The sequence below is a fragment of the Dryas octopetala genome, chromosome 2 (assembly GCF_963921425.1).
Source record: "Dryas octopetala chromosome 2, drDryOcto1.1, whole genome shotgun sequence".
Classification (NCBI taxonomy): Eukaryota; Viridiplantae; Streptophyta; class Magnoliopsida; order Rosales; family Rosaceae; genus Dryas; species Dryas octopetala.
Window position 1 is genome coordinate 32,149,947 of NC_141367.1, and position 11,006 is coordinate 32,160,952.

Sequence of the window (11,006 nt, forward strand, 5' to 3'; positions counted from 1 at the left end):
AACATGTACACAATGGAGGCAGTATTTCGGTACTACAAGACCCTTGAGGCTCTTCATCTGCACCATGCCGAAAACGACACCGTTCGTCACAGTCATGCCCGCATGCACCCAAACTTTCAGAGCATGCATTTGCCTCTACAGTCGACACCATCGTCCCCACTGTTATCGCTACCAAAACGACAACAAGGGGAAGGAAATAGGTGCAGACTTTAGAGGCAGACAGAAGCTTGGCCATTGTCTTGTAGGAGAGACTTGTGGGTTGTTGCAAATTTTACTATATGGGTTATGGAGTATTTATAGACTCAATAATTATTATATAGGAAAAGGTAAGTGCTTTAGTTAAGAATTTTGAGATATCTAGATTTTAGAGGATATGATTCTCATTTATGAAAACTCCATTTTAAGCACATATGTCAATTTAAAAGAAAAAGAAGTCTTTGCAGTTAGCCCACGTTGTGAGGATTAGTTGGTGGAAAAATGGATTAGGATAGGTCCAATATTAAATATAATTAATAGATATTGCATTTTCTCCTAGTTTAAATGGATTTGGATTTTCTACTTTCTTTGTTTTTGCTTATTTTAATACTAATCGTGTAATACAAATTTAAGGGTTTATGTAATTCTACTTAAGTATAAAAAATGTTACGAATTCATTTCATCTTTTACTCTCTATCTTTGGATAATAAATACATGCCTAAAATTAAATGTCAAAAGTAAAGGTTGTACATAATGAATATGTGAACGAGTAATGCTACATGAATCATATTTATAAATCACACACTAGTAAAAATGTGATCGATTTATAGGAGCGGATTCTACCTCTATTAGTAGTTTGGTTAAGGCCTTTATTGTGGTCTAAATAATATTATTCTTTATGAAGAGATTAATTTGGGTAGTCGATCAGAAAACTAAGTGAAGTGATCTGATCCCACATATACCAACTAAATTTCTTGAGAAGAACTTACCTGCAATCTGGTTTTACCAAGTGTTATCCCCTCCCCCCCTTCTCTCTCTCTCTCTCTCTCTCTCTGATACCACCTATCTCCTAACACGGGGATAGGTCAGTTATTCTCAAATTTCTTTCAAGGTGAACAGAATGTTCTTAGATTCTAAGAATGTTGTGTCGAGTCATTATAAATAGTGGATACTAATCATACTATCATACTAGTGTTAATGTGTTATGGTTTTCAACTTGCATTCTCTTTCTTTGGAGTTGAGAGTGTCAAATTGAATTCACTCTATTTCTCTAGAGTCAATAGCCAAAACACAAATCACCATGCTCAGAATAAAATCGTGAATAAGTTGCGGTTTGAAAACCATGTAATTTAACATTGTAATAGGATATGATAGTTGCCATAACTGCGTGATGCAATTATAATTTGCTTTTTGTATTTGTATGTCAATATTATGAAAAACTGTAGCTACATATAGACTAATCAAAATTAGAGTGTCAAGAACAGAATATCAAGAATCATATCCTAGACTCCCCAAACTCTCAAGAAAATGCTTCTAAATCTGCAAAATTTTTGGTAAATATTGGTTCAAACATAGGAGGTGGGCCAATGCCATTTCATCAGTAAATTCAAAAGGGGGCAAAATAAGAAAAGAAAAAACCACCTACATGTATACTTCCGGACTTCTAAACCTCTTCGGTGTACTGATTCCTAAGCGAGGAATTTAAAGCCTTTTTCATTATCTGCAAAATATAGTGTATGATTTCAATGTAGCATCTGATTCTAATGATGAAAGAGTGTCCACTCCAATAAAGCACTAATTTTGAGATAAATGGAAAATTTTGCATCTGCAAAAAATGGAAAGTGGTTGTAAGAATATGTTGTGATCATGTACCCCAAGCCTAAACCTAGGCATCAAAGAAGTAACATTATGCAAAATGATCACTACAATGGCAGAATTTCACATTTAGCAGCAACCTGATGATATAAGCTACTAATATAATCAACATCATCTTTGACTGAAACTGAATTTCTATATTTATATTTTGTTATTCATAACGAGGGACAAAAAGAAACAGAATACAGTTTCCCTAAAGTATGCAACAGTAAAAATCTTGACCAAATCTTTTGGCATATTATTATTGTAAATAATTATGTTATTTTAGATGTACTGTTGTCAAAATGAAACCTAAACCATCCATCACAGGTAGCCTCCCTTGACCTTAATCCTGATTTCACCCCAAAGTATCAGACAGTTGCAAATTTTACATAAACATTAGCTAATTATATTCAGGCATTTTATTGAATTGTAAAAATCACAATAAACATGTCAAATTTTGACATTTAAAAGGACAGGCATAAACATGGCTTTGCCAAAAGAACAAAAGAAATACTCTTTGATTGGATGTCCATGGCTCGAAGCTTTAGACCATAAAGTGAGAAGGTAAAAAGATTGAAAAGCCAGCACACATTGACACATGCATGCAAAAATAGCTATGCAAGCAAGGTACATATGACATCAAAGAATTTCCAAAAAGAATTCAAAGTTAATCTCAGATAAATATTCCTAAGCAACATTCCTAAAACAATATTTAAAAAGCACCCAATTACCTCATGTACTTCATTTTTCAGCATGAGCACGCTTGAGCCTGCGACGTGCGTGGTTTGTATCAGAACTACGAATACGCTTCTTTGACTTTTTTCTGCATGATTCAAGCTTGGTTTTAGAGTTAAAAAGGATAAATTTCTTCACCAAAACTTTAATCATCTTTCTAAAGAATGTATAAATTTTAGTATTACTAAAAACAAGATTAATGCACTGAATAAAACTAACCTGAAAATAGCCGAATACAACTTAAACAGAAAAACTGCAGGAAGGGCTAGTAAAGCAGTGGCCTATATCAATTGGGAGGGGGAAGAAAAGAAGAAAACAAGAGAAACTATTAGATAAATTTTAGATAGAAAATAGCAGGCTTCATAACCCCCCCACCCCCCAACCCTCCACGACAATAGAGAAAAGTTACGAAAACAAATTGCTTGATGACCTAACTCTAGAAGAGAACATATAATATAGTTGACCTAGCACTTACACCACAATAGTTAAATACATACCGCAAACCATGCCAGTTCTATAGTTGCAAACGGTTTTGTCAACTCATTATTCTTGAGCATTTCTTGCACCTGTCATCATGGAATGAATTTTAGAAACTAGTACGAGATAACCATACATCTAGCTACACACTCGTATGGAGAGTAAGCCAGATTGTTAGCTTTTTAAGTTATGATCTTTGCTTGAGATGTTTAGTCAGCAATAGCATATCTTTTTTTAAAAAAGGATTTTTACTACACATTACTAATTCAAATATTTTGAAATTCCTTGAAACAAAATCATTGATTGTAGCTTCTTCAAAAGATATTTTCTGATAAATGTGAAATCAAAATAGCAAAAAAATAAAAAATAGAAAAAGCTCATATGGGATACTTGTAAGTGCTGATACCTTTTTCAGACAAAATTATGATTGCCCTTTAATTTTTCCTATAAATTATGATGTCTCACTTAACCCTGCTTAACCATATGTTCAAACAAATGGAAAGGCCATGATAAGTTTATACCACATATTTGGCGATCAGCAGGCTCAGTGGGTTTTAGCACGCAACAAGGACAAAGAAAGCAAACATAGAAAGAAGTGCCGGTTGAGAGACTTCCTTGCTCATTTCCCCAGGCACACCCAATTACTTTGTTAATAGAGTTGACATGATATAAACCAGATCAACAAGTTCGAACTAAAAACATGTAATTGACTAAGGAAAGAATATTGTACATTATGCATCCATCTTCAATCCCTATCCTTTATCTGACATGAACAGATAAACAATGATCAAGATCCGCAAAAGAAAAACCAGTTCCTTTTCATTCCTTTCAAAAATTGTGTTCACTAAAGTTCTCGCCTCCCAAACATTTTTTTCTTTTCGTTTCTGTAAATAAAGACCCAATTATTGTCCAACTGCATCATGTTTCAAAAATCCAAGAGGCACCATGAATCATGCAGCATGTCCCAACAAGTGTGTCAAACTTTAATTAGTGTAATTGTAGATAATGATGTTATAAAGAAAGAAAAAAAAAAAAAACCAAAAGTATGAAAGTGGTACCTCAAGATGGTAAAAAGTTGCAGATTTGATGAATTTTCTATATGCATGGAGTACTTGTTTGGTATAGGGCTTCAAGGCAACATGTGCTTTATCTATATGGGGTCTTGTCACCATTGTAACCTGCTCTATGTATGGCTCGGTAAATTTCTTAGCTTCCTGTCAAAACATAGAAATGCCATAAGAAGGGATTCCAACCAGCTAATCTTATAAATTTAATAGGTTAAAACTTCAACATGGGCTCACCTGAAAGTAAGGATCTGCCATTTGTTGTGCCCTGAAAACAAGTGGTGCTATAGAACTCTTTGATGAATGGTAGACATCAACAGTTTTTGCAGTGAGTGATTGAATTTTTGGTTCAAGATAGGCTATAAATGCCAAAGAGTGTTTCTTCAAACTTGGAATCCATTTCTTCAAATAAACACAGAGAGAATCAGAAAGGATACCTACTTGGTTCAAATAGAAAGTAAACAGTACACCCATTATGCAGAAAAGAGGAAGATACCAAACATCTGTTAAAGCATTGGCCTCTTTAAGTTCCGTTTTAGATTTTAAGGTGTCTTTGATATAGTACCCAATACAAAGGTTTTCCCATGTTTCCAATTACAAGACTTACAATCCAATATCAATAACAAAGAATCTCATCTTTTAACCACCCTCACAGGTGCACCAAGTTAATCTTGATCTGCAAATAATATGCACCAGGGGACATCATTATAGGTTTAGAGAACTTGTGCAAAAACATCAAATCCATTATCTAATACCATAGTTGATGTCCTAGAATATGGTATCTGCAAAGTTTTGATTCATAATTCATGACAGTTACATTTAGAAACATCCTTAAAACTAGAACACAAAGCTCCACATGATATTTTTAAAATGTTCCTCTACCAGCTACAACAACAGTTGACTTTAAATTACAATTTTATTAGAATCAAGACAGATGTAATGCATTAGTTCCCCCCCCCAAAAAAAAAAAAAAGCTTGAGAATGAGCATCAAACTGTAAATATGGATTTATGAAGCGAAGACAATGTCAAATCATTTGTTGAGAATTTATAAGAAATGCTGGGGGATAACTTACTGATTTGATTGTTTCAGTGTTGTATTCAAGCCAACCCCCAACTTGAGCTTTCATTTCTAATGCCTGAGAAGAGCAAATAAATAAATAATAAATAACTAATTAGCTATTCCAGTTTACAAGACACTAGCTTTCTTTAATAAAGGATTTATCTGGCAACCGCCGCAACCCAACATCTCTATTGACAGAAGTTCAACAAATAAAGTTTATGGAACCAGAAACACACCTTTTCAATTGCCACATCCAAGGTTGGTCTCCCATGCTCATTCCAGTAAGTCACTATGTATGACTGCACATAAAATTCAAAGTCATAAATTAGGCCAGAAATTATTATTCCACTAAACTGCATAAGTTTACCTGAAAATAGTCTTTATGAACTGCAAGTGAACTTGGAAGCCATCCTCCATGAACCTGATTATGGTTCACAACAAATATGTAACTTTATTGATCATATGGTAAACTTGATTAAGAAAACGATTTTGATGAATAAAAAAAATAAGTATGGCTTGCTTCAATTTTATTGAAGTTCAAAATTTTGCATGTCAATAATAAGAGAGATAGATGTCAAACTAAATATCAATCCATCATATATATGAAACCATCAAAAATTTCCACACTGACGACCGGTGGTATGTAAGCAAGTGGTGCTGTTTTCTTCCTGTGCACTATATTTGCAAGATAAATCATTATAGTAATGCTACTTTTGAAAGTGCAAGACATCAACAGTGAACAGATTCTCATAGTCTTCCCCCTACCAATATTACCTAGAAATACATAAATCTACACCACTAATGGAACTGTAGGAACTAGGATCACACAGGGAAATACAAGAAACTAAATAATTCAAGTAGAGGCAGTTATGCTATCCCTTTCAGAACAGAAGCATCAGTCCTAGGAGCATCATTTTCAAATCTGTCATGCAGGTAAAGAGTGTCACTTACAAAACCCAAAACTCCAGGTTAGGAGGGCCTAAATAAGATAAAGCCTATAGTTTGCAAGTAACAGAAAACAGAATAAACATATTTTAAAGGAAGAGCTCAAACTACACTTCTTTTCTTATCCTGGAATACTAATGCATAATGATAGAGAAATTTATACAAGTGAAACTTTAATCCAAGTTTGCAACTCAATCTTACGTCTCCATGCTCATTTTTGCTCAACTAACGATTATCATGCAACTGGACTGATAGAAATAGTTTTGACAAAAAATTAAAAAATAAGAGATGACATTCTTCAGGCAAAACGAGTAATACGTGGACAGTTTATTTTGGAAGTGAAACTCAAGAGAACAATGAAAGACTATTTCAGATTCTAATTCGAAACCACCAATCAAAAATCCAGTAAAACAATATAACAACACACTACATGCCAAAATTACAGGAATAGCTAATTGCAGGATAACTTCTCTACGCCAAGAAAACATATTTCAAAAAGTCCAGACTGCTTTATCAACTTTTTAAATTCTTTAAAGATTCTGAACTCTGCCTTTTCCTAAGACCTTCTGGTATTACTTAATGAAAACTAACTTCATTGTGCTCCAGATTTTAAACAGACCTCAACCGTGATGATAAAGCATCCCATAAGACCAAAATCTTTTTTTCAATAAGAAACAGAGACTTGATTTAAAAAGAAAATAAGTACAAGATAAAGTCCAGCAGTGGATAATTAGTCTGCCATATAAATAAAGCAAGAAGTTATTCTGTCTCCATAAGACAAAAGGCTCTAACAAAAATTAATTCAATGCAGTAATCTGCAGCAATTAAGTGACCTTAAAGATCTTTTTCATCTGATTACTTTCAAGAAATTAGGTGACCTAAGATTGTCTTATCATATTCAAACTTCTCATTAAAGATTCCATGAAAGCTGATTTGAGTCTATCCCAATCCTTCAATGTTTCGAGCAAGGTGGAATACTACGTTCCTGTCTCCGTTCCAAAAAGCACAACATCCATGTTTTAGGTAAACATATAATTTTATTATTTAACTAGTCTAATTGATAGGGGCGAAAGACCACAAGTTCTTAACCAAAAAGATGTAGAGTGATAACAATAACAGTGTTGCCAAGAACGCTGGGCATCGGAAAATTATTGCCACTTTCTTACCTCAGTCAAATCTTTAGATATTGAAGAAGCCCCAAATTTTTCCTTCATCATTTCTTCCTAAGATATTACGAAATTAATACCATCATCTAGAAATAGCAAAATTTCAGGTAGCAAATAAACTGATAGCAAACCTCTTCCACTTGAAGAGCATGTTCAGTTTTGCGAATTCTGATCTTCTGTTCGCCATTAACTTTTCGAAGCTTAGAAAGAAGAAAAGGCAGAGAGATTAGAACAGCCAAATTTCTTACACCAAACTCCCCTTCCATTAAAACTGTTGTATCCATAGAAATCTGAACTTGAATGCAGCTGGAGTTGGAACCATATGTGATAGTATTCTCACAATATATTATGATAGTTTCATATGTGTTTGCCTTAATTTGAATGGACTAATGGAGTCGGTCTAAGCTGAAATAGGAGGATTGCAGACTTGCAGTGTCAATCCCATATTTGTTGGGGATAAAGATTATGCCTAGTTGTATGTAGGGCCTTGATCACAAACTAGCATAATTTCAAATATGATAGCTGTGACTTTTTCCTTAGTTTAGTAGATTATGGGGATGAGAAACTCTGTCTGTTAAACAGTTTTTCTTTGGCCCATAGCGGAGCGCCAACTTTTTAGTTATAAAGCAAAGGACTAATATGGACTAATAGTTTCAACATAAAATGGTCAGCAAGTTAATGTAGCACATTAACATGACATATAATTTCATGAATTAACTGTTCAATATCTCAGTAATTTGAAGCTATTAGAAGGGTGGATATCTAAGCACCATACCATCTCTTTTTGAGATAAAATTTTCTTAAACTCTATGGTATATGTCGGACAAAGCTACGTTTTCTGCGAATAACAAATTATTGTTTGAAACCCCTAGTTGAAAGTCATTAATGTGGAAAGAGAAAAGGAAAAACACATTTACAGATTACCAATGATATAAATACTAAAACAGAAACAGTAATGCAGACCTTCCAAGAAACAAGAAATAAGCACAGTTCTTACATTTTCTAGTTTTAAATTCAGTTCCCGGATTTTCTGCTCAGCAACACTTGCTCGGGCTTCCAGTTCATCTTTTTTCTTATTTTGCATTTTGATGTCCTCTCTAAGTCTTTTAACCTACCACAAAGGCTAAAACATAAGGCATGCAAGAAGACACAATGTTAGAGCGAGTTTATGAAAAACTAACCTGCTTCTCAAGCTCACCAGCCTGCAAATGTGACTCATCTGTGGGTTGCGTAGCATCTAAAGATTCTCGTCCCTAACCAAAAGAAAAAAAGAAAAAGGATAAAGTGGAATCTTGTCAAATGGGATGTAGCAAGCCCATTTTTTTCAGCAAGAGAGGCATTGAGATTGTTTACATAGAGACATAACTGAACTTCATTAAGCCTAAGACATTATCTACCCTCCAGTTGTTGACTAGAACGGATGTGTAAAAACAGAAATGGATCCTTCATCCAATAAAGACTCAATATTGTTAACAAGGAAACACTTCTTAACCACTTTGCTTCTAATAAGAAACGCTTGTTAACCACTTTCAAATAATTTATTGTAACCAACTAGTGGCTTTATGATTTGACAGCTTTGTGAAGTGAACTATAGCGTATCAGAGTCAGCTAATTGTTTTAGCATTGAAACTGAAAAACATTTTAAAAATACTGAAGCCTCACCTGGACAGACTGTATGTCACTTTGTAATAATGCAATGCTGTTTGATTTCTCTTGAATAATCTTCTCCATCTGTCTAATAGTTTCATCCTTTTTTCTCAATTCAAGGTTTTTCTCATCAATGCTTGATTCTTCAACAACACAAGAATAAGAATGTCAATCAAATAGAAAACATAGTGAACTGGTATAGCAGTAAATCACATATAACTAAGTATCAAATTACTGCAGTAACTACATTCCAAATCAGTCTAGTTCCCTAATCATTCTTATTTTTTATAATACATACTATCAGGTGACACTAGAAATCATTGAATTCTGGGAGTGTCCCAGTGGACTAGCCTATTTATCAGGATGTTGACACTAGAAATGTAATGCGACATACAGGACTAAGTTCTATTGCAGAAGAGGCATTGTAGGACTAATTCATCCTACAAACTGAAACACTTGTGTTTCAATAGCATTTTCCCCCTCAACCTTCTTTTGGACTCTGAGAAACCGAACGAAACTAACTGTTCATTTTGTGTGTTATAATTGGGGTCCAGAAAACGAAAAACTTAGCTCCACCATACTATAAAACTTGAATATACTTCGATCCCATATGCTCAATTGATTGGATTTTCACATTTTAAGATCCTAATGCAAAAAGAAAGGCTCATTAGTCAAATTTTATTTTCCTAAAACCTCCAAGTAACCAAATGTACAGTACAGCACATATGAATGTTTTATTTTATCTTTTTTTAAAGAAGAAAAAGAAAGAAAAGGAAAACCTCTGAAAAGCCACTTAAAGTTCTGATATATGGGATTGTATATTTATTCACTTTCTAACATTCAGTTCTTCAAGTTCAAGACTTGAAAGTTGAGAGACTGTGATTCCCATTCAGTATCCCAAAAAATAAAAGAAAACAATATAATGGGTTGCTCAAGAATGAGTGAATGGGGGTGTGAAAATGATCACCTAGAAGTGAAACCTTGGACTTAAGTTGCTCAAGTTGGAGTCTTGGAGACGAATCTGCAACCTCTGGAGCAGGTGGGGCTGCTGTAATGCTGGTGAACAATAGGGCTAAGAATATGGAGAAGACTGAAAGCTTAGAGGCTGCCATTGATTAGGGAATGGGGACGACCCAACCCAAGAGTACGTTGAGTGATCTCTGATGAAAGAAACAGAGCAGACGCTATTCAAACTTCAAAGTGAGAGTCTGAGAGACGCTGAAAATCTTATACCAAGGAGTCAAGTAGTCAACCATTTTACTACTATTTTAAGAGAAAAGTAATATTATTTTATATTATTCACAAATCACAATTATCGTATAATATCGGGGGAAAAAAGGTAACTAATATGTAGACGTAGCTATTTATGTAATGATATATTGATATCTCAGCAATTATTTGAGGCCTTCGGGTTCATAACTAATTTAGGAATTTCTTGGCTTTTTATGGAAGACAATGATTTTGTGATATTACAATAATTATTAATTACTACAAGAACTTTTTTTTGTAAGTATAATATAAAAGAACCTTTTCATTTTGGTGTGCAAGTTAATTACGTTTTTTGCCCGACCACATAATATAATTCAAGAAAAAAACTTATTTATCTTCATGTTATAGTGATGTAGCATTTTTTAAAGAAAGAGATAGAAACAAGAAATGAGAGAGAGAGAGAGAGAGAGAGAGAGTCAATGAGAGATGGTAGGAATACCATGTAGTATCACATGAGGGGATATGTAAATTTTTCTCATAATTTAATAAACCAAATTGGAAACTATTTAATTATCTAATTGTAATCTAATAATTAAATAGATGAACAATCAAATGATAATCGGTTAAACAATTTATAATTTGATTGATTTTTTTTGCAAAAATGATATTTGAAGTAGGATCTACAAAATGGATAGATATGGTTCAAATTATTATATATATATATATTACATAATGAAATGGACTTAAAAGAGTAGTTAGTTTCTTATTATCTTACTAATCGGCCGGTTAGCATTCGAACGCTACTTTGTATATATATGTTGTATTGAAAAAACATAAACATATAAATACCATTAGACCAATAACAAATT

At 33.6% G+C, this 11,006-nt stretch overlaps 1 protein-coding gene across 6 annotated transcripts; it reads right to left on the reverse strand.

The window, feature by feature from the left end:
* Window positions 1-1,350: 1,350 nt before the first annotated feature.
* Window positions 1,351-10,116, reverse strand: LOC147295809 (uncharacterized). Of its 6 annotated transcripts, none has more exons than XR_015120625.1 (16): window positions 9,896-10,116; window positions 8,944-9,071; window positions 8,463-8,534; window positions 8,279-8,392; window positions 7,413-7,481; window positions 7,282-7,338; window positions 5,538-5,591; window positions 5,407-5,469; window positions 5,184-5,246; window positions 4,347-4,511; window positions 4,104-4,259; window positions 3,066-3,134; window positions 2,788-2,849; window positions 2,565-2,656; window positions 1,622-1,696; window positions 1,351-1,515 (listed from the first exon to the last, which is right to left on the reverse strand). XR_015120625.1 is itself a non-coding variant. In XM_086233724.1 (15 exons), exons 1-14 carry the CDS (start codon window positions 10,038-10,040, stop codon window positions 2,575-2,577), a joined length of 1,299 nt encoding a protein of 432 aa, XP_086089850.1. In that variant the 5' UTR covers window positions 10,041-10,116; the 3' UTR covers window positions 1,351-1,696; window positions 2,565-2,574. The 6 variants fall into 6 exon arrangements, 4 of the variants coding, with proteins under 4 accessions (XP_086089850.1, XP_086089848.1, XP_086089851.1 ...); XR_015120624.1 differs by having other exon boundaries at window positions 1,622-1,801; XM_086233724.1 differs by having other exon boundaries at window positions 1,351-1,696.
* Between the last annotated feature and the right edge of the window lie 890 nt (window positions 10,117-11,006).